Raw genomic sequence first — 25,898 nt, forward strand, 5'->3', positions numbered from 1 at the left:
TCTTCATGATGATATTACATTGTTAACTACCAATGTTGTGTCTTTGAATCCATCCATGACCCTTCTTCATGATGGTATTACATTGTTAACTACCAATGTTGTGTCTTTGAATCCAACCATGAACCTTCTTCATGATGATATTACATTGTTAACTACCAATGTTGTGTCTTTGAATCCATCCATGACCCTTCTTCATGATGATATTACATTGTTAACTACCAATGTTGTGTCTTTGAATCAAACCATGAACCTTCTTCATGATGATATTACATTGTTAACTACCAATGTTGTGTCTTTGAATCCAACCATGAACCTTCTTCATGATGATATTACATTGTTAACTACCAATGTTGTGTCTTTGAATCCATCCATGAACTTTCTTCATGATGGTATTACATTGTTAACTACCAATGTTGTGTGTCTTTGAATCCATCCATGACCCTTCTTCATGATAGTATTACATTGTTAACTACCAATGTTGTGTCTTTGAATCAAACCATGACCCTTCTTCATGATATTACATTGTTAACTACCAATGTTGTGTCTTTGAATCCAACCATGAACTTTCTTCATGATAGTATTACATTATTAACTACCAATGTTGTGTCTTTGAATCCAACCATGAACCTTCTTCATGATGGTATTACATTGTTAACTACCAATGTTGTGTCTTTGAATCAAACCATGACCCTTCTTCATGATGGTATTACATTGTTAACTACCAATGTTGTGTCTTTGAATCCAACCATGAACCTTCTTCATGATGGTATTACATTGTTAACTACCAATGTTGTGTCTTTGAATCCAACCATGAACTTTCTTCATGATAGTATTACATTGTTAACTACCAATGTTGTGTCTTTGAATCATTCCATGAACTTTCTTCATGATAGTATTACATTGTTAACTACCAATGTTGTGTCTTTGAATCCATCCATGAACCTTCTTCATGATGATATTACATTGTTAACTACCAATGTTGTGTCTTTGAATCAAACCATGACCCTTCTTCATGATGGTATTACATTGTTAACTACCAATGTTGTGTCTTTGAATCCATCCATGACCCTTCTTCATGATGATATTACATTGTTAACTACCAATGTTGTGTCTTTGAATCCATCCATGACCCTTCTTCATGATGATATTACATTGTTAACTACCAATGTTGTGTCTTTGAATCCATCCATGACCCTTCTTCATGATGATATTACATTGTTAACTACCAATGTTGTGTCTTTGAATCCATCCATGACCCTTCTTCATGATGGTATTACATTGTTAACTACCAATGTTGTGTCTCTGAATCCAACCATGAACCTTCTTCATGATGATATTACATTGTTAACTACCAATGTTGTGTCTTTGAATCCATCCATGACCCTTCTTCATGATGATATTACATTGTTAACTACCAATGTTGTGTCTTTGAATCAAACCATGAACCTTCTTCATGATGATATTACATTGTTAACTACCAATGTTGTGTCTTTGAATCCATCCATGACCCTTCTTCATGATGGTATTACATTGTTAACTACCAATGTTGTGTCTTTGAATCCAACCATGAACCTTCTTCATGATGATATTACATTGTTAACTACCAATGTTGTGTCTTTGAATCAAACCATGAACCTTCTTCATGATGATATTACATTGTTAACTACCAATGTTGTGTGTCTTTGAATCAAACCATGACCCTTCTTCATGATGATATTACATTGTTAACTACCAATGTTGTGTCTTTGAATCAAACCATGACCCTTCTTCATGATGGTATTACATTGTTAACTACCAATGTTGTGTCTTTGAATCCATCCATGAACTTTCTTCATGATAGTATTACATTGTTAACTATCAATGGTGTGTGTCTTTGAATCCATCCATGAACTTTCTTCATGATAGTATTACATTGTTAACTACCAATGGTGTGTGTCTTTGAATCCATCCATGAACTTTCTTCATGATAGTATCACATTGTTAACTACCAATGGTGTGTGTCTTTGAATCCATCCATGAACTTTCTTCATGATAGTATTACATTGTTAACTACCAATGTTGTGTGTCTTTGAATCCAACCACCTGTATCCTATTGCATTCAATATTTTCAGAAAGTACACAAATCTTGAATTTTACTTTTAATGTTATGTATTCCCTTAGCCCTTAGATATAAATATGGTGATTTTAGCAAAGTGCAAGGAATGTTTTGACAAATTCAAGTTCTTTTCAAGGACACAATGAAACTTTTAGAAATTCGAAGTTTTTGAGGCAACTCCTCAAATTCAAAAATATTTCACAGTTGTATGAACCATGTAACTTATTAAAGACAACAAACAACAGACAGCAAGTCAGTACATTAATTCCTCTGATCTCTGACCACTTAGATCAACAAAAACAATTTTCCCTTTGCACCCATTTAAGCTTTCTGGTATTTTTCGCAGGTGTGACTTCACGTCTCACAAAGCTTCCAAAAGTTCTGTGATTTGCCTTCAGAAAGTTACAGGTTGCAAATCAGCAGACTAATTATATTCTGGTGCAATACATGATATCATGTTTTACCCTCCTTCTCAGTCTCCTTGTCTCATTCTCAGTCTCCTTGTCTCATTCTCAGTCTCCTTGTTAGACATTGAGATTGTTGGACATCTCCAACTTCATTCAATTTCAAGACTTTGGTCATCTAGGTCTGAAACTCAACATTCAAATAAACAGAGTATGTCTTCTCTAGGATCACAAGTTAAGTTAGTACAATGGTGGATTTCTTGCCTGTAAAGAACAATCCACTCAGAGAATTCCTTCACCTGTTTGATTTTGCTCCCCATGGTGGTGGACATCTTAGTCGTAGGTCACCTTCTGGGCTCCCATTACAATGAATCTGTGGTCAAAATGGAAATATTTGACCACTGGACCAACACTCACAATCTTCACAATACAAGGTTCCATCTTGAAGGCAAAGAAACAATTCTGAGCTCACATCATGGATGTCATCTGGCAATCACAATTTGCACAGATGCAAACACCGAAAACTGGGTAGAACAAGTCTATTACCATTTCAGGATAAAGTGAAGTTTGGTCCCCTCAGGATTATTATTTACATATCAACATTCTCAAGATGAAAACCATTCCAAATCTTTTTCATTGGTGCCTGGAAAACCTAAATGGGAATGGAGTTCTCATTCTGTCCAACAACTCCATTGTGGTAACTTATTTCAAACAGCAAGGCAGAATCAAGTCCATAGACCTTTGTATTCTTGTTTGGGATTTTTAAAGTGGTGTCCTCAATGACAAATCCATGTCTAAGTTTGACATATCCTAGGCTGGCTAATGTATTAGCAGACTCATTGTCCCACAACAACCAAGTAACACAAATGGAATGGTCTCTTCACTCAACAGGTGCCCGATGGAATTTACATATGATGGACCTAATACCAAAATCAGTTTTTGTCTCACCAGTCCCAGGTTCTGAAGGTTATAGTGAAGCAAAAGAATCTGAGTGTCTCCTCATCCTGATTAATCCACTCAAATGGGAAATCTTGCATCAACAGAATCACCAGAAATCACAACACTGCCTCATCTGCTTTATGAAACCATGACAGCAGGTGTTTCATCCCCGCCCAGAGTTCCTGAACCTGTAGTTGAAAATGCCTGGACTCTCATTTAAATCAGACCAGGGCTGTCTAGATCCCCCAGCAGATGGGAGCGTAGCCTTCACATCATTTCAGTCAACTTTCTTTCCTGAACCTGTACATCGGAATTAAAATATGGAGCAAACAGTTCCCACAAGTGGTGCAGAATCCTTCAAGTGTGATGGCCCCTCCATCGTAAAGGCTTATAAAGGCAATGGAATATATCCTCACATTGGTACACACAAGAACACTTCAAACAACTTAAGGCATCCATACCTCAATGTGATGTGATGTGATGTGATGTGATTTTGATTTTTAACGTAGCTTTAACAATTTTTCAGTCATATCGCTACGATGTCTGCAATGTGCCAGTTTATAGTGATGTCTAGCACTGAGGCATCATGCCGCAGACATGTAGCATGATATCCCACCCAGTCAGATTACAGATTATCCTGACACCAGGCCGACCAGTCCTAACACTAACCTCTTAATGCTGAACGCCAAGTGAGGCAGCTGTTAGTAACATTTTTGTACGTGTCTGGTATGACTCGGTCAGGGAACGAACCCACGACCTCCCGCATCTGAGGCAGACGCTCTAACCACTAGGCCACCAGAGCGATCCATACCTCAATAGCAACTTCCTATGGCTCTTCCATGAGAAACAGTTAGCACCAATCACAATTAAAACCTATAGTACCACAAACACTGGCACACTGCATTACCAGGAAAGACAGGATACTGGACAAACCAAAGACTTATTGATCTTCTGTTCATTTTGGATTAATCACATACAACAATGATGAATACTTGCCTAAATGGAATCTATCATAGGCTGGCTCAAAAAGACATCAAATGATCTGCTCTAAAGATCTTAATTAGTTCACCTCTCAAACAAATCCTGCTTCCTCGCTGCATTTGTGATCAACAGGCAAAGTCAGTGTACAAGCATGTCCTATTCGTGGAACCATCTGCATGCAGTGTCAATAAGGTAGATCAGTATCACCACAATGACCCCTTCTTTCATTCCCAAGAACAGACTACCATTCATACGTAGTCCAACTCTGGTATTAATTTCTGCCTACTCTGGACACTTCACCTCAAAGTTATGTACAGAATTCAGTGCAAGATCTGAAATGGTACTTAAAACGAAGCCTATGCATCAACCTGACATAATAATTGATGTTGTTCTTGCTGGTGTTGTTGTCACTGTTGTATTATAAGATGTGTCTTCACAACAGTGGAAAATGGTATCTTGGATTATTATCAAATTGCTGAAAAATGTTCCAGAATTTGTATTTAGCTTTCTAGTGGAAAGTTTAAAATGAACTTTGTATTTAAGTCCATGATTGAGTAGGATTAGAATTCTAACTTTTGCACAAAAAAATTTAAATAAGAACATAGAAAAATGTAATCACCCTAAATATATATATGTGTTATTTTTTTTCCTGCAATACTCACATTTTTTATGTCCCTTAGCAAACATGTATCCCCTCCAGGTATTTTGTATGAACTGAAAGGGTCTTGATCCTTCACAACTTTACCAGTTAGAATCTCCAGAATCACTGAAAAGAGTAAGATTTTAAACATTAAAGTCCCAAAAATCCAACACATAAACCTATTTTAAATACAAATCTTGCTGTACCCAACCTAACTATTCTGTTTGTTATTTTAAATACACATCTTGCTGTACCCAACCTAACTATTCTGTGTTATTTTAAATACACATCATTCATGAAGATTTTGCCAAACTGTTATCTAAATATTACTGAAAAACTTTTATTTTCCACCAACTCTCCAAGTACTTCATTTTCATACCAACCTTGACTTTACAAGTACTTCATTTTCACACCAACTTTGACTCTCCAAGTACTTCATTTTCACACCAACCCTGACTCTCCAAGTACTTCATTTTCCACTAACCTTGACTCTCCAAGTACTTCATTTTCATACCAACCTTGACTCTCCAAGTACCTCATTTTCACACCAACCCTGACTCTCCAAGTACTTCATTTTCCACTAACCTTTACTCTCCAAGTACTTCATTTTCATACCAACCTTGACTCTCCAAGTATTTCATTTTCACACCAACCTTGAGTCTCCAAGTACTTCATTTTCCACTAACTTTGACTCTCCAAGTACTTCATTTTCATATCAACCTTGACTCTCCAAGTACTTCATTTTTATACCAACCTTGACTCTCCAAGTACTTCATTTTCATACAAAAGTGGACAAAAGTTCATTAAAAATCTGTTTAGTGACTCAATGAAAAGACTTACTGAATAGCTCCCTTCTCATGGTGCATATAAAAATAATAAACTCTCTGTAAAGCATTAAATATTTTAGATATGTCCTGACTTAAATACTGCTGATAACACTTTATTACGAAATGTCACAATGCTTCCTATGGTTTGATTCTTATCAGAACATTCTCTAATTTATTGAGATAACGAGTTAATCCATATAAAATTTTAAGATGACAGAAGAAATGTAAGATGAAGCATTTGACCTTGATGTTGACTTTGAACTTTGAGTCATGTAATACTATTGCAACTCTGTAGCCTTAAACTAAGTAAATGAAAAAATCAAAAACCAACAAGTTTTGTGAATTTCAATAAATAATGTATCTGCCTAGAATACAAAGTGAAAATTTTAAAAGAACTTACAGTAATGCAAATTAAATCCCAAATAGTGCTAAAAGTTTTTGTTACCAGTCCAAGTATATAACGTTCCAACTGAATTCCAGTGGTATTCCAAATAACTTTCAATGCTGACTGTGTTGTTCCTATAGTCTCTAATGTGGTAATGTACCAATGGCCTGAAGTGTGATGGTGTAGTAACAGTCTTTTGATATATCACAATAATATAATCCAAAATGTTCTTGTCTGAAATCACTATAATTCCAAATTAATCTTCCAGCCCAAGAATAATTTGAATAAATAAAATACTGAACACAACAATAAGACTGGTTCTGCCTCTGATGTTAAATGCAAAATGAGTAATTACTCAAGTAAACAACATTATATAAAACCCAAGACACAAAAGTAGAACCAGGATGAAGGTAACAAGTTCATTTATTGAAAATTCTAAGATGTCAACAAGATAAAATCTGTTACTGAAATTATAATACTATGGTAAACATCAGGTAGACCAACATTTTTTTATGGGGAATTCTAATGTCCTGGACCCAGTTCCAAATAAACATGCTTTCCTCTTTGATTAATGGTACTATATAACCACACTAATAGAGAAATATGAAATATTTATTATTTGTTTACAAAATAAAGGTCATTGGTCAGGAGTTCAATGAACTTGTTTTGGACAAGAACAAGTCCAAAATACAATTATGCATAACATTTAATCATAAAAAACCCAGAAATGATACAACTTAAATATACACAACACCTCACCTCATAAAAAGAGAGATTTATAAAGTAAAGTTTTCTTTCACCTATTAGTCAAACATACATGTGATTAAAAATTACAAAAGATGAAGTCTTATGAATGACACTTAATACATATAAAGAAATATACATGTAAAACTTCAATATTAATGAAAGTGCATAATGCAGTTTGATTATCTTTTCTCCTGATGTCAATTTTGAATTCTTGCATCACCAAACTCCACTGATGTTTGTGTTTGATCTTGCCAAAGAAAGTAAGAGGGTTGTGATCACTGTATACAATAATCAGAGAAGGAGCTAAACTTGTATACACTTCAAAGTGTTATAAAGCAAATATCAAAGCCAAACATTCCTTCTCAATTGTAGAATAATTTCTCTGGTGCTTATTACATTTTTTTTAGAAAAACAGCACACTGGATGATGTATACCACTGTTGTATTCTTGAATCAATATTCCACCAACTCCAAAATCACTGCATCCTTAAGTACCACTTCAAATCTCACACTGGGTTCTGTAGATGACCATGAGATGAAATGTCAAGAATGGACAGAAATTATTACTGCAACCTCTTGTTGACTGCCTTGCAAGTCCCTCTGTTGCAGCTGAGACTGTGCAGGTTAGAATGAATATATCCCTGGTGGCTTGTTGCAAATTCTGTCAACTTGATTACTGAAGAGGATATCAGATGATTAAGGTTTTGAGCATAACTTGGCCTATGATGGTCTTTAAGAATGGTGGAGGTAGGGAGCATTGTGTTTCATTCCAACTGATGCTGTGGCCATGTCCAACATTTACAAAGTGGGTCATTCTGTAAACAGGCTCACACATGTCTGGCGAGATTTGGTGTGGAAGAATGTAAGCTGTGTTCCACCTATTGAAAGATTACCACTGGTATTATATTCAATGTTGATCCCATGGCCATGATGTTAGGAATGAACTGATGGGTATCAAACTGGAAAGCTTGTAGAACCAATGACTTCAATTCATGGGAAGGCATCTGTGAGAAAAAGCATCTATAGATGCTTGGGACTTATAACTGAAAATGTAGGCAGCCAAAATGCTCCATCAGTGTTTGGTGGAATCAACTAAAAGTAAATTCTTCTATAGTCAATGATCACATGATGTTGGAACTGTAGACCAGGTAGGTGTTGTATAGGAACTAGGAAGACTTAACTCAATGGGAGTGGGTGGAAAACTTCTTCATTTGTGTTTTCACACAACTAATAATGACAAGAAAACTTAAGAGCCAATTTTCATCATTTTTGGATTATTGTAGCGAAATCTCTTGTGCTACCTATAAAGTAGACGGAGAACATTTTTTGAGATTATGAGGTAGATTCCATTACTTCTGAGGTGTTGCTATGCAAATTTCCCTCTAATCAAATAGTAGATGTGCACGCTATGCGTGCTGCATTGTGCATGCATCATGGTGATTTTAGCATTAATGTTGGATTGAATATTTGGTAATTTTGATCTGCTGCCCAGAGAACAATTCAGCTGCGTGGGGATGTCTGAGTAGCTGCACGGCCATGTGTGTGCGCTGCTTAGCAGGAACATTGTTGCTATGTATAGACTCCCTTTTGGTGGCAAAGACAAGGATGAGTAAAGAGACATCTCGTGGAAACTGATGCCAATTTGGACATCATCTGCCTGAGCTTGAAGTCTCTAGAGTATAGTACATATAGGTTAGATTGATCCATGAGAGTGCCTATATAAACTGGTTGTCCATAGGAAGTGCCTAGCAGCACTGTATGGTTAGTTTCATCCATAAGAATGACTCTACAGCCTGGACATTGTCCATAGAAGAGACTAGCCTGAAAAAGCTGGACATCATACACAGGAAGTAGCTAGAAGTATTATGTGGGTTTTAGTGCTGTATAACTGGGTTCATGAATTGGTTTCTTGGGTACTGAGGAATTCAGCTGGACGTTAAACACAGGAAGTCCCTAGTAGCACTATCTGATTGTGGAACTGTACAAGTTCATTTTTCTGTTGGCTGATACTGCATGATCTATTTTGGCTGTGGCCCATTGTGATAAGGGTTATATGGCATGGCGCTGTCCAATTCATGTGGTTGGGTATGGGATACTGATCCATGATGCCGGTCCATAATTCTGACATGCAAGATGGTAACATAGTATGTTGTTTATTTCTATCTTGCTCTACAGTAATTGATATGGTTTTGAACCTTTGTGTGCAAGTCGATATTGTCTTCATCCTACAAGGTATATTTCTGCACGTTCCCCTTATTATGCTTAGAACTGCTATCCATTGACTTTTGTCGATAACATGCAGGTCGAGATGTATTCAAAGAATTGCAACCAGAGAGAAAAAAACTACACATGTAGAATGATTGTCAGTCTAGTCTCACCCATCGTCTACATATATAACACAAAATTGAGCATACAATATATACATGTACACGTAATGCAGCATGTGACCAGCTTTTTAAACTTAGGAGTGCCTGTACTGAGTTACACACTATGATAAATACCTGTAAAAAGGTGCACATGGCCTTTACAGGTAGACACTGCTATTAATACTTCTGAAGTGGATGCTAAATAATCAATTATATTAACAATGTTACCTGTATGAATGCAATTTTTGACTGCCTCTGCAGGAAAATCACTAAAGCACTGCTTATAGTGACAACAAGAATGAAGTGGATTCCAGGAGGTAAACCATGTATAGAAAACCTACCTGTGTGTGTCCTACCATGACAGAAAACCTACCTGTGTTCTACCATGACAGAAAACCTACCTGTGTGTGTCCTACCATGTATAGAAAACCTACCTGTGTGTGTCCTACCATGACAGAAAACCTACCTGTGTGTGTTCTACCATGACAGAAAACCTACCTGTGTGTGTCCTACCATGTATAGAAAACCTACCTGTGTGTGTCCTACCATGACAGAAGCTATACAATAATACGTCTGACTTTTCTATAGCACACACCATACCTGCACATAAATAAGGAACTGATGCATCATTATTGATACTTACAAAGCAGATGCTACAATATCCATTGTAGACAATTACCTGTAGCAAAGGACCAATGATGTCCTTTACATGTAAAATCAGTAAAGCATCATGCATGTAAGTGGATGCTAAGACAACAAAACTGACCTGAATGTATCTGGACATGGTGGAAATTTTACACCAATATTAAATTAGTTTTCTATATTACACACCAGACATACAGCTATTAAAAGAATTACAGCAATGTGGGGTGGGGCACTATTGTGAACCATGCAGATATGTACCAAAGACACTTAGGTGTGTGAAGTCGGCAAATTTATTACACTGAAAATTTAGAAAATTTGTCTTCAATGATAGAAAGAACAGAAAAGTTGGAAATTTATACATGGTGTTTACTTCCCTTCAAAGATTAAACTCGCCCGACATGTTTAAAGGCATAAAAAAAACTGCTTATCACTGTCAATGTATGGATTTTGTGAGGCCTCTCTGTCTGTAGAAAACATGCTACTCAGCACAAGTGGAAGTAACAACAAGCGAATTCACAGAATTTGCCAGATCAATATAATACAAATCTGAAAGGCCCTAATTTCAGAATGCTTTCTGTCAAATTTGGTCTGATTCTGCTAAGTGATTTCTGAAGTCATTTAAAGTTTTTATTAATAGTCAAAAGTGATAAAGACTTAGCATCATTGCAGAAATTTAAAAGAACTTTGGTCAAATATTATTCAGCAGTTTTTCATAAGCTGTCATTTAAATGACTTTACTATTTTTAATAGAGTCCATACCTAATTACCTATCTTACATCATTTATAAAACTCTGAAACCCACTGTGCCAGAACGCTCTCTGAAAAAGTTGGAGGTGTTCCATTTAGTGAATTATGTGAAGAAGTCATTTAAAATATTTCAGTATATTTAACAACAATCATGTAAATTTGAAAGCTCTTTATGCCAGGATGTTTCGTGTCAAATTTGGTCAAATTTTGCTCAGTTGGTTTTGAAAAAAGAGATGTTTAAAGGTTCATCTTTTTTATGCAGTGATGGATGTATTTCATGGCAGATTGGCAAGATTTATATAACATGAAAGGAGTTGATGCAATATGCTTCCTGCCAAGCTTGGGCAAATTCAATCTAGCAATTTTCTCGAAAAAGTCATTTACAGTTTTATTTTATTTTTTAGTAGTGACAGCTATAGCTGATAGTGGATCAGAATCATTTTGTACAAGCATACAAAATCTCTATTCCAGGAGATTTCTGAAATTTTTTAATCAAAATCCATTTAGTGGCTACTGAGAAGTTGTTTCAAGGTTTGTCTATTTTTAGTAACAGCTTCCATATTTGATGACTGATTCTAATCATCTGCATGAACTTGAAAAGCATCTATGCCAGAATTTTCGGTGTCAAGTTTGGTTGGAATTGGTCTAGTAGCACTTGAGAAATTGAAAAAATAGATAATAGATGACAAAACTGCATGATAGATGTAGGGGCCACATCATAAGCTTGCTGGGTCTTTTGGCCAGGTGAGAGAAGAAAACAAAAAATGTTTACCATAAATGTTCCGCTTCCTGATCCAGACATCACTTCACTGAGTTATATATGGATTGTCTGCATCTGATGATATCCTGTACATCAGCTATAAATTCTTATGTGCCAAAACTATCCAATGTTACACACTAACACACAGTGTAGGTTAGGTACTTTTTTCTACCCCAAAGGTAGATCAATATTGCATATAACCTACATAAAATCTACCCCCAGGATAGATAAAATGTTGTATATAACCAGTATAAAATCTACCCCAAGGGTAGGTCAATGTTGCATATAAGCTGTATAAAATTTACCCCAAGGGTAGATCTATGTTGCATATTACTGCATATAACCTGTATAAAATCTACCCCAAGATCGATGTTGCATATAACCTGTAGCAAATCTGCACCAAGGGTAGATCAAATTTATGAACATACAAATATTACTGATGTATGTTTTATATCACTGTTTTAGATTTAATTTGTTTCAAACACAATTCATATATCAAAGAAAGAAGCATTACTTTAAATCCAATATGGCAGCTAATGGAATCATCTAAAGGAAGTGTATACTCACACACACAAAAGCTGTGCACATCATCAAAAGCACTGTATCTTTCGGGGGCAGGATGATATGCTGAAGATATGTGTTTTGTTGTAACAGATGCATCTGTTGAACTGTATTTTCCCTCCACAGCCAATCCAAAGTCACACACTTTCACGTTAAAGTCTTTATCAAACAGAATGTTTCGGGACGTAAGATCTCGGTGATAGACAGGTCGCCTGTAAAAGGAAGAATATGTTGTACAATGTCTCCTAGTCTAACAATGTTGTTTGGAGTCATCAGGTCATACAACTATATAATGTTATAGGTGGGGTTTTAACATAATGAGGTGCCATTTAGAAAAAGTAAATAAAAAAGCAGATAAATGAATAGAGTATGACCTTGTAGTAGCAGACTTTGCTGCTCCCAAAAGTGGAGGGTGTGAAGGTATTATTTGTGTTCATCATTTGCACCCATTAGACTGGATGGTACTATTGTTCAAACTTTCCCCAAAGTGCTTGTTTACATTTTCTCAGCACTGAATATAATCATCCTGCATCCATCCCATACAATGTGATATTACTATATTTAGAAATGTAACATGCTTCCCATTGTACATGTGCTTCACTAAATTAAATTCTGTTAACTAGGAGTTCAAAATTTTAATTTTCTGGGCCTTACTTGCTTTGCAGATAAATCATCCTTCCCTAAATCACAGCTATATTTTCACATTATGTCTTCAAAAATGAATCCCTCTGCTCCTAACTTTGACATTACAAGTACTGAAACAATCTTGTTTTGCCTTTTATGTATGGAGAAAAAAAAAACATTTTAAGAAATTATTACTGCTGATCACAAACTGGGTATTTATTAAAGATGGCTTAAACATTTTTATTAAGCATCTCTACAGCGTGTAATTGCCTTTTTTTCTTCAAGACCCATCCCTGATTTACATAACTTAAATGAACTGTGTTGTTTCACTTGTGTACTTCTCTTCAAATTAGCTCAAAATGGGTTACCCCCCACAGCAATGCTGAAAGTTCAAGCAAAAAGACAAGATCACTCTAACTACCATCAGTCAGGTAAGTAATCTGTGGAATGATGATTTAATTCTGATTGCCTTTATAGTTTAATTACCTCTGATTCAATTAATTGTATATACTGTAATGACCTCTATATCACTTAATTGTATACAATGTAACTACCTCTATGTTAATTAAATGTATACATTGTAATTACCTCTATGTCAATTAACTGTATACATTGTAATTACCTCTATGTCAATTAATTGTATACATTGTAATTACCTCTATGTCAATTAATTGTATACATTGTAATTACCTATATCTCAATTAATTGTATATATTGCCCAGTAGTCATAGATTTCTGTTAAGTGTGAAACTATGTGAATCATGACTCTTCACCTTTTACATGGTTACTGGCCCATAAAGCTGTGTAAAGAAAGGTTTATCTGTTCTTTTCTAACAAGATATACCAGAAAATGTATTTTATACAGATGACCAAGATGGTGGGGTCAGGAAGGGGAAGAGTTTAAGGGGATAGGGCGGGGGAAGATGGGAGTCAAAACTATTTTATATCTCATCTGTCCAAGATCTTTACTTTTTCTGCATCTAAGAATCTTCCTTTAATATAGTAATTAAAAGTGCTCAGCTAATCATATGCCAAATGACCTCAAGAACATTGTATGCAATTTACCTGCAATTAAACCTCATGATTTTAATAAAAACTTGCCAAGCAAGTAAAATCAAAATCCATTTTGCTGGTACCACATAGTGATTAAAAGCCCAGCAAGTATAATTTCCAACTGTTATAAATGAATTTTATTCAAGAAAGTTACATCGTTTATCAGAAAACCATAAAATGTGTGACCTTGACCACATCGTCCAAAAATCATGTTGCAAATGCATTGTCTTTGCTTCATCATATTTCTTTAATGTATTACACAATCCAACAAAGGGTTGAGGAAATATAAGAAATTTTATAAAAACTTTTTAAAAAACCATATCACAAATTTTCTATGGCTGTGACCTAATTGTCTTCGCTTCATAATGATTCATCCAAAGTATACAAAAACATCAAAGGGTTTAGGAATATAAACAAATAAAACTTTAACCAAAACATTTTGAATGAATATGACCTTGACCACCAAATATCAAAGGGGAAAGCATGTATGTAACCAAATGAATTGTCTGAATTTCAAAATGATTCATCAAAGTATTGAGAAATTTCATCAAGCTGTTTAAGAAATATAAGAAAATGAATCAAAACTTTAATGAAAATTTTATATGACTGTGAACTGGACCCAAATATCAAGCAAATCATAGAAGTAAATGTCTTAGCTTTGTAATTATTCATACCAAGTGTGATGAGAATCTATCAACAAATTAAAATACTTTCACCAAAACTATAATGCAAATATTTTATAATATCTCAACCCCAAGCTAGAAATAGCTGAGTTAGCATATCATCCTCTCAAATGTCTTAACTTCATAATGATTCATTTCCAGTAAGAAGAAAATCTAAAATAGAGTTTCAGAAATATATGCAAACTGGACACTTTTATTAAAATAAATTTGATTTCATCATTATTTAAAAGAATTCTTTGCTCTCAATTGAAATAAAAAATTTGAAACATTGCCTTAAAATTTCGATTGCTTTTTTACCAATGCTTTAATAAGCAGAAATCATACTAAATGATACTAAGCTCAGAGTGTCTGCAATGGAAATAAGACTAATGATCCCACATCATCTGATACTAACTCATAGTGTTTGCAATGGAAACAAGCCTAATGATCCTAGATCATCTGATACTAAATTGAATGTCTGCAATGGAAACAATCCTAATGATCCCAGATCATCTGATATTATGCTGAGAGTGTTTACAATGGAAACACGCCTAATGATCCCACATCATCTGATACTAAGCTGACAGTGTTTGCAATGGAAACAAGCCTAATGATCCCACATCATCTGATACTAAGCTGACAGTGTTTACAATGGAAACAAGCCTAATGATCCCACATCATCTGATACTAAGCTGACAGTGTTTGCAATGGAAACAAGCCTAATGATCCCGCATCATCTGATACCAAATAGAGTGTTTGCAATGGAAATAAGCCTAAAGATCCCAGATCGTGTGATACTAAGTCGAAAGTGTTTGCAATGGAAACAAGCCTAATGATCCCAGATCATCTGATACTATGCTGATAGTGTTTGCAATGGAAACATGATTAATGATCCCAGGTGAACTGATGCTCCGCAAATAGTGTTTGCAATGGAAACAAGCCTAATGACCCCATATCATCTGATATAAAGCTGATAGTGTTTGCAGTGGAAACAAGCCTAATGATCCCACATCATCTGATACTATCTGAAAGTGTTTACAATGGAAACATGACTAATGATCTCAGATGAAGTGATGCTCCGCAAATAGTGCTTGCAATGGAAACAAGCATAATGCTCCCAAATCATCTGATACTAAGCTGAGAGTGCTTCCAATGGAAATAAACCAAAGGATTCCATATTGTGTGATACTATGCTGAGAGTGTTTACAATGGAAACAAGCATAATGCTCTCAGATCATCTGATACTAAGCTGATAGTCTTTGCAATGGAAAAAAGCCTAATGATCCTAGATCATCTGATACTATGTTGAGAGTGTTTACAATGGAAACAAGCCTAATGATCCCAGATCATCTGATACTAAGCTGATAGTGTTCGCAATGGAAGCAAGCCTAATGCTCCCAGATCATCTGATACTAAGCTGATAGTGTTTGCAATGGAAGCAAGCCTAATGATCCCAGATGAACTGATGCTCCGCAAATAGTGCTTGCAATGGAAACAAGCATAATGCTCCCAAATCATCTGATACTAAGCTGAGAGTGCTTCCAATGGAAATAAACCAAAGGATTCCAGATCGTGTGATCCTATGCTGAGAGTGTTTACAATGGAAACAAGCATAATGCTCCCAGATCATCTGATACTAAGCTGATAGTCTTTGCAATGGAAAAAAGCCTAATGATCCCAGATCATCTGATACTATGTTGAGAGTGTTTACAATGGAAACAAGCCTAATGATCCCAGATCATCTGATACTAAGCTGATAGTGTTCGCAATGGAAGCAAGCCTAATGCTCCCAGATCATCTGATACTAAGCTGATAGTGTTTGCAATGGAAGCAAGCCTAATGATCCCAGATGAACTGATGCTCCGCAAATAGTGCTTGCAATGGAAACAAGCATAATGCTCCCAAATCATCTGATACTAAGCTGAGAGTGCTTCCAATGGAAATAAACCAAAGGATTCCAGATCGTGTGATACTATGCTGAGAGTGTTTACAATGGAAACAAGCATAATGCTCCCAGATCATCTGATACTAAGCTGATAGTCTTTGCAATGGAAAAAAGCCTAATGATCCCAGATCATCTGATACTATGTTGAGAGTGTTTACAGTGGAAACAAGCCTAATGATCCCAGATCATCTGATACTAAGCTGATAGTGTTCGCAATGGAAGCAAGCCTAATGCTCCCAGATCATCTAATACTAAGCTGATAGTGTTTGCAATGGAAGCAAGCCTAATGATCCCAGATGAACTGATGCTCCACAAATAGTGTTTGCAATGGAAACAAGCATAATGGTCCCAAATCAACTGACAGATTACTAAGCTAACAGTGTTTATAACATAAGCAAGCTTAATAATCTCAGATCATCTCAGCCTTATTTGCCAAGTTTAAATGGTAAGTTATTCTGCAATATATTAGATAGAAAGCCTCTTGTATGTTAAATTATCTAAGTAATCTATGATTACATAACTCACCTCTGTGTTGAATGGTTTCCATTAACCACTGTAAATATTATCATGCAGAAAATAAAATCTGACCAAGGATATCTTGGCCACTCTTCCAACTAAAGATTTTTTTGCTCACATTTAAACTTCAAGTGATTTTAAAATTCCAAGTTTCATGAATCTAGGCAAAACAGGATCCATCTAGGCATAACAGTATCCATCTAGGCATAACAGCATCCATCTAGGCATAACAGTATCCATCTAGGTATAACAGTATCTATCTAGGCATAACAGTATCCATCTAGGCATAACAGTATACATCCAGGCATAACAGTATCCATCTAGGCATAACAGTATACACCTAGGCATAACAGTATCCATCCAGGCATAACAGTATCCATCTAGGCATAACAGTATATATCTAGGCATAACAGTATCCATCTAGGCATAACAGTATCCATCTATTGGTTGCTGAGACCATGTTGGTCACGAGATAAATGCAGGTCAGTGACATTCTTTTATGCTATGGGTATGGTAGTAATGAAGATGCATAAAACCATCTGGCTTGATGAACCTAGAATGAACAGAGCCTGAGAACTGGACTTAACATCAAAATGCAACTGCCTGCTCCGGTGGTCTAGTGGTTAGAGCATCTGCCTCAAATGCAAGAGGTCATGGGTTGGAACCCCAGCCAAGTCATACCAAAGACTTATAAAAGTGGCAATAACAGCTGCCTCGCCTGTCACTCAACATTATGAGATTAGGACTGTTTGGTCTGGTGGTAGGATAATGATACTGGGTGGGACATGATGCTACATATCTGTGTCATGATACTCCAGCGCTAGACATCACTATAAGCTACCCAACTGCAGACATCATAGAAATATGACTGAAACATTGTTAAAGCTACATCAAAAATCCAAATCACACAAACACATACACAAACACACACACCAAAATGCAACCTGTCAGGTCATGGTAACCTACATTCATGATGTACTATAGTACTCACCAGCAGGCATCTCTTACCAACTTTCATTAAATCTAGGTGAAACAGGATATATACATGACACAAAGAAATTTATCAAAATCCCAACACTTAATCTTAGCCAGTAAAATGTAGGTCTCATGGGGTTAGAACTCATAAAGAACAAACCTTGAACTGTTCTTCAGTGGGTTATGGAGGTAGTCCAAGGCTTGTGCTACCTGGTATATACATCGTAGCCAGATTCTATAGTTGGAGTCAAGTTCACTGCATAGAGGTTTTCCACTCTCTCCACCTTGTTCTTCTTTTTCAATATTTTTACGGACACTTCCATTGATCATATGGGGATACATTAAGTACACGGCACTGAAAAAAGGCAAAGCACTGATATACTTTCTGTGTTTTTATTGAAAAACTTAATTTTATTAAGTTCAATACTTCAGAAAAGAAGGAACAATATAGCAATAATTTTGTTTCACACTGGTTACTTTAACTTGATGAAAACTTGCTATATATTTTCACTTCCATTAATCATGTCTATGTATTATGTAACAGATTTTTGTGTCACTTAAAATAGGAATGCCAGAATTTGAAAAAAGGCATTGAATATTACAAGAAGCAAACATATGAATGTACATAACACAGGCTAAAATATTCCTTGATCACTTATTTATTTATTTGTTTATTTTTCATTATTATTTATTTATTTACTAACTGGAAAGTATTATTTTTTTTGTTGTTTTCATTTACACATCCATACAGATTACACACTGGATTTTGAGTTCTAAGGCATGCTGACATGTCCTTTAACCAGTCTCACTATATCTTCTTCCACAGACTGGTCACATGGTTTGGTCCCAATTATGGACTTTCTAATACTACCTAACCATTATAATAAATATCAGTCACAAAAAGTTAGGTCATAACCATACCCTGCTTAGGTAAGTTTACAGTAATTCAGTACGAAAACAAATTTTTAAGTAACTGTGTTTCACTGAGAATACTTACCCAATCATATTAACATTAAGGATATAAGCCTGCCACCTTGCAATCCAGCCCTTCTAAATGACAAATATTGTCTTTTCCTATCTATCTCATAAAGACAAAGAGAAAAAGCTCTTGCCAAATACCTCCTCTTGCCATCACCAGGTGTCACTAGTTTTTAAGTTGAGTGATAAACAAACGAGGATGTTCACATGGTGGGGTGGTTGGGAGGGTTTCTAAGTAATTTGAGTGTATTGAGTAAGAAATCTCAGAGAAACACAATTTACTTAAAAATTTGCTTTCTCCTTCAAATCCATTCCCAATTATATTACATTAGGAGAATAGATAATAGGAGAGAATGCTGACAATCTGATCTCTGACTCAGATATGATGGCTAGATTCTCCATGCTAAAAATAACCCATTCTTATAATTACATAAGCAACACAGACTAGGGTCACATGATATGGGACCCCTACATATGATTAAGAAGATAATTACTGAAAACTTCTTATGTAAAAAATTTCACTGGTTAATCCAGCAAAGCTGATCAGCTATGTTGATTGTTTTAATTGTGTCTGGTGGTCATCTGGACTGCCACCACCGGATCTGCGAGATTCAAGGTTTGCCTCTGCAGCTAAATCTCTGAGACAAAAATTCGAGAAGGTTGGCTCTGCATGCCAGCCAACAGCTTCTACTATATCTCGGGCAACATTATATTTGAACACTAGACTTGCCGAGATCATGCTAATTCTTAAGATATTTATGCTCTGAGTATGAGAAATTACTAATGATCATGAGTTATCCAGAGCAAGGAAGTGAAGTCCAACATCAGGCGGGCATCCCAACCTTGCATATTGGCTTTGGTACACTGCCATTATTTCCGCTTGGGACTTCTTCTGCAGGATCCTCATGGTCAGCCAACCTGGACTGAACTAATGATGCAGGCATGGTTTTATCAGGGGCATGATCAAGACTGTTCGATCGAGGGGACTTGAAAAGGTTTGCCATTGTGCTAGCAAAGTCATTTGTAAGAGGTGCATAAAAAGATGGCCAAAGACGATCAAGTTTGCGCCACATTAAATAATCAGAGGAGTTGCAAGCAGTCTCTTGCTGAAACCCAAAATCTGCTGGAAATGGATTCCATGAGTTTGATGATCTTCATTACATGACCATGAGGAAGTCATACCAGATTCAGGTTGGTGATAAAGTCCATTCCAGACTAGCTTTGTTGTGCACAGAACACATTTTTTGTCCACTTTATAAAATGGTTGCATGGACACGACATGTGAACTGCTGCTATGCTGGGATTTCATTACTGAAGGTGTCGGAGTTTTGTACCAGTGAGATGAGAACGTCGCTGGTACTTGGCCATTCATTGATTTCCTGAACTTTAGCTGATTGGGGCTGAATGATAGCATCTCTTCTTCCTTGTCAAAATCTACTGATGCTTTAACTTTATAGTTTTGAGTAGCAGTAGGAGCTGAAGGGTATTCTAAGGTAGCAGTAGGAGGTGGAGGGCATTCTAAAGTAGCAGTAGAAGGTGGAGGGCATTCTAAAGTGGCAGTAGGAGGTGAAGGGCATTCTAAAGTAGCAGTAGAAGGTGGAGGGCATTCTAAAGTGGCAGTAGGAGGTGGAGGGCATTCTAAAGTAGCAGTAGGAGGTGAAGGGCATTCTAAAGTAGCAATAGGAGCTGGAAGGCATTCTAAAGTAGCAGTAGGAGGTGGAGGGCATTCTAAAGAAACAGTAGGAGCTGGAGGGCATTCTAAAGTAGCAGTAGGACTGGAGGGCATTCTAAAGTAGCAGTAGGAGGTGGAGGGCATTCTAAAGTTGCCAACACCCTATAAATTACTTTGACTGTGGCTTTGAAGCTAAATTCAGTCTGTTTAACGTTCAGATCAAAGTACAGCTGATCTGTAGGAGCTTTGTCAATACTCACTGTGTGTCAATACCCATTGTGTGTCAATACTCATTGTGTGTCAAGTCCTGATCTGGTTCCACTTGCGGCTCTGGATAAGCTATAGTAGGTGGCATCAATGACTCAAATCCTTCATCTTTGAAAATGTCAATAACTCTACCATGTGGATAAGCAGTTAAAATGGAAGTTTGGCACTGCTGGAACGTCTGGCTGGTTTGCCTGGTGTATTGTTTGCCTGAATGCTGGCAGCATAAAAGACGGTCCAGCTATCACCAGTAGCAGATGCTCCGAGGGCAAAGCCGGATGGACAGATTTTACACTTAAATATCCACCAATAGTAAGGTGTATGTTACCAACAGTGCAGATAAACAGACAGATCTGTAACTAAGTGCCCCATAAATCCTAGCTGGCCAGGCTGTTTTATTAAAAAAAAGTCCCCATGCTGGGACAGCTGGATGGCCAGTGGTAGCAAGGCCGTATTAAGAAATGGATCCAATGGATCCAGTACAAACCCCATGCATTAGGACTTACAGGCCAAAGGCCATGCACAGACATGTGTGGGGGGGTACTTACACCCTTTGGACAACCTAAAATTGGGGGGGACAATGAGTTGGGAAAATGTGTGGAAGGGAACAAGGGAAATAAATATAATATATGGCCTTGTTTGACAGACCAAATGACACATCTGTTTGAAGGTGGATGGTTGTACCATCTCAACATTATTGTCCTCCACTGCCACTTGTCCACTGTGCAATGCCAATTCATATTTGTCTGTTGATATCATATGCAAATGTCATTACAGATAACAAGTCCCTTGAAAGGACTGATGCTCTACATGTTGAGATGAACTTGCTGGAATTTACAAGAAGGCCATTTCTACATTCCTTTTTATAGCTTTTAACTGCAGAGTATTTAAGCCATCTCTGATGTACGGAACATTTTAGTTCATTAGCAAAAATATTTGCTTATGTTTTCGATCTTCACATTTTCAAAATAAATGAAGTACAAAAATCTATGTCATGGCTTTTAACCTTGAACCTGATACCATGGAAAAAAGATCACTGTACTTCCCTCAGTTGCTGTTAAAATATACCCACATGCTAAGTTTGATTAATTTCATCATTATGTTTATAAGGATTTGTCAGATCTATCGATAAACTGGGTTAATTTTGTCAATATATTCATTTTTTACTTTTATTACTTGCTTACATAATCTAACTCATAAACATAACAAATAAATGAGTCAATCAATGTCAGAGTGCTGATTCCTTTCTTGAAAAAAGATGATAAAAATTAAGGTATCACAAGACACAGTGTTCATAAGCTCAATGATGTACAAAATGCATTCAGTGACATTCTGATTTGATTCCAAGGTCAAACAGGTGTAGTTTTCAAACTCATTCACGACAGTACAAACATGTTCGTGGTCAGACCTGGTATTTTCATTCAGGACCAATTACATGTACATTTTTCAAAGAATGTTTTAAAGAAAACCTTTGTAAATGCCATCATTTATTCAAGAGAAGTTGTGATAACAAGACTTTTTCACAGTAGCCAATCCTGAAGTCCAGATAAGCATTATTTTTACTCAGGATCAACTACATAATATAACAGTGCCCAAGTGAAACCCTATGTCAATACAATGATCAATTTCATAAAAATATTGTTCAAGATAACCTTCCTGTTTAGGGGGCTACAGACACATTATTTTAAACTTGGAAAAACAAAATAATGCAGGAAGTGTATGTGTTGAATCCCAAACCAATAAATACATTCAGGAGAATCAGTCATAACTTGATTTTCACAATGAACCATGTGTGGTTAAACTAGAAGATCAGATTAGCACCATTTTTATTATTTAAAAACCCTAGTTTGATACAACTATCTTCTGATGAGACAAAACAAAATTGAAAAACTGTAACTGTGGCAGGCATTTTATAAGCTCAGCTAGATCAAAACCATTTTCATTTCAAATGAACTACATACAAAATTGTTCTGAATCAGCAGAACTCAATGTCATTTTTAAACAATGATCCAACTGCATAGAGTAAGAATGAAAAACCAACAATCCTGTGTGACCAACAGGAAGTCTATTAGTGAGAGCCCAATGTCAATCAAACCATCTGTTTTGAAGGATTAGCTTTAACAATATTTTCAAGATGTCAGAGGTCAAACTGGGACCATTTTCATTTAGGGCAAACAAAAAAAAATAAAAGATCTTTTAGTGAAATATGACCATCTGGTCAGGAGTAGCAATCACAAGATTTTCAAGATGGCCACCAAGGCAATCAGATAAAATTGACATCATTAATGACCAATCAAGTCTTTAATGAAGTCCTTTAGTAAAAACCCAAATTGCAACAATCCACTCAGGAGAAGCAGCAATAACAGGACACTTATGATGGCTGCCATGGCATTCATGCATAAATCAGACTGGTATCATTTTTTTCATTAAGGACATTTATATATAAGAGGTTTTATAGTGTCAAAGCAATGTCGTTACAACCATCCATTTAAGAGTAGTGATTTTCAAGCTGGCTGCCACATGGTTGTCTGATGGCACCATTTTCATAGGATGCAGGTGTAAAAATTTCATGACAATACATGTATATCTGAAGTAATTATAACAAATATGTCCAAATAGACATTTAGATAAATCAGACAACAGGCTAAGACATGAGCTTTTTTGACCAAAACAGCAAAACAAAATTACATTTCTATTATTACTGAATTTTGGCTTAATGTATTTCATATAAGTGTTTATACACGAAAAAATAATTATTAATTTCAGTAAATGAAAAATTATATGTAAAATAAATAATTATCATTTTGCAGTTCTGACCGTGTACGAAAAATAAAGGGATCATACTTGAACAAATTCTATGGAACACATACCACTCGACAACCTATCAGTACAAACGTACAAAGTAAACATATTTTCTGTCTCAATAAAAATAATAGTATGCAACAAGATTTTGTTGTAATTAGTGAATGAGAAAAAGAGAGCTTATTATGTCTCAGTGTGACAGCGCGTATGCATTTAGGGCATATGTAGCTGTTGTGTAATTTTGGCAAAATGATAGTCCTACCTGTAAGACATTTCACATGTTATTATGTTTTAGTGTGCAAAGAAGTAAAAACATAAATATCAGCGTTGAGGTCTCACATCTAGGACTAGCAAAATTATTAAGATGGTTTGAATATGTATTAGTTTAAGGGTATTATTTATTGTTAAATTGTACACAACGATACAAGTCCACATTGTCAAGAAATTAAGTGCAACTTGTATTTTTACAGCAACAATAATCTCATTATCAAATTGCAATAAAAAAATTAAGAACTTGAAATCATGTTTTAGTTATTGTGCATGAGCGTGCGTGTGCATGCACAGAAGAGAGAGAGAGAGAGAAGAAAAAAATGGGTCCGTGTACAACACCGTATTTGTTCAGGGCAGTTTTTATTTGTAGCTTTTGCAAAGAGAAAAAAGACTATTTTGAGTTACCTGATGATTGTGATAATCCTTATGTATTATAACCCTACTATTTTCCATTATCAAATAAACACCACTAAATCAACAATTCATTCTTGTTTTAATTACAATGCACATTGTCACAACAACCACATGGCTATGCAGTGTTATTTTCATGGTAGCTCTTTGGTTATCCAGTGTTTGAAACCAGAAAAGAGGGCAAGAATCGATTGATTAGGTCAAATCAGCGAGGCTGTCAGTAAGGAAATGAGGCTCTCATTAGGGAAATGAAAATCTGTCAATGTGCTATTGAAGCCATTGTCCATTAGAATTTGTCATAAGGACAAGTGATCATATGCATTACTTGTTATTCGAACTCGCCAGTAAAAATAATAGAGGGACATATCATTGAATAGATTTGCAACAAAATTTTAATTATATCCAAGTATCCAAGTCAAAACTGAACAAACACTTAAAAGATAGTATATGTATATGTATGAATCGATTTAATGGAGTCCGTGACTTTCAAATTTACGATAGAAAATGACAAGGTTTTTATATTTTACATTTGTATGATTATAATGAAACAATAAGACTAGCTGACAAAAGGTCTGTGGTTTTCACTTTAGCATGTACTGAGATGTAATTTTTGTTGTATAAGAACACATCAAAAGGCTTCCGAACTCATTTTAAAATGCACGTGGTGTTTGTTACAGTGACAAACTTTATAAGGAGAACTAATTAACAATAATATTAAAAGGCATGGTCTGTGAAATCCTTTGTCCAATTGTTAATAAGCACCAGTAGATATTGTAATGACAATAAGAGAGCTTATGCATCAATCATTGTATTTTCTCACCAACAGTTAATTATTTTTTTTATTTAAAAAATGGCAATATGGTATTATTGATCTTTTCTGCAAACGTAAATCTTCTTAGTAAACATTCTATGTCCAATAATTTAATGGTATTTTCGAACAATACAAAGTGATATGTAAAAAAAATTATGATACATTTAAATAATTGTGAATTTGATAACAGGATTATGTACACAAAATTAAACGGTACACAAAAATACATGAAATACGGTAATTTTGCTAACAAGGCTTTTCTCAAAAGTCTACATCCAAAACATAAAAGACTGAAAACTTTTTATAGTGGCCTGAAACTCTAGTCATTAAATAAACCATCTGCCTCATATGTTTTTTGCTTAATTATGAACATTTATTTTGTAAATATAAAACCTATGTATAATAGATTGAGAAAAAAAACCTGAAATAGCCAAAAATCTAATTAGGTCATTACTTATAACAATGAGTACATGAAATTTCATGGCTTAAAGTTTATTATTTTATTGTGCTTTGACACTCAACCAGATTCAGGATGGACATATAAATGTACAAACAGCATCAAAACAATCTGTCCCAGTTGTGCTGTCCCAGTTGGGACATAGAAAAATACTTTCATCCCAAGTGGTAACTTACCTGGGGCTTCTTGAGATGTTATCTACTTTTTCTGCACGAGCTACGATCGAGATGATATATGGATGAAGTATTCTCCCATGATAAATTTCCTTTGAAAGAAAGATGAAAATATCATTATTGCAATGTCCATTAAAATGATAATTAAGAAAAAACTAAACAAAAGAACAACACACATCATTATCTAAT

General features: G+C 35.6%; 1 protein-coding gene across 3 annotated transcripts in view; it reads right to left on the minus strand.

Annotated features, from left to right (window-relative positions):
- Positions 1 to 25,898, minus strand: part of LOC149779202 (uncharacterized) — a 77,769-nt gene that overhangs the window by 45,289 nt on the left and 6,582 nt on the right. For all 3 annotated transcript variants that reach the window (XR_016415585.1, XM_089939776.1, XM_089939777.1), the window contains exons 3-6: positions 25,713 to 25,801; positions 18,032 to 18,226; positions 12,103 to 12,308; positions 5,082 to 5,185 (exon numbers count right to left, since the gene is read on the minus strand). Coding sequence is in view for 2 of the 3 variants with exons in the window: in XM_089939776.1 (XP_089795902.1) it covers positions 5,082 to 5,185; positions 12,103 to 12,308; positions 18,032 to 18,226; positions 25,713 to 25,801 (594 nt within the window). In the remaining variant the exon portion in view is untranslated. The remainder of the gene's footprint in view (positions 1 to 5,081; positions 5,186 to 12,102; positions 12,309 to 18,031; positions 18,227 to 25,712; positions 25,802 to 25,898) is intronic.

Source organism: Sinohyriopsis cumingii, chromosome 17 (assembly GCF_028554795.1).
Source record: "Sinohyriopsis cumingii isolate HCF-2022 chromosome 17, ASM2855479v2, whole genome shotgun sequence".
Taxonomy (NCBI): Eukaryota; Metazoa; Mollusca; class Bivalvia; order Unionida; family Unionidae; genus Sinohyriopsis; species Sinohyriopsis cumingii.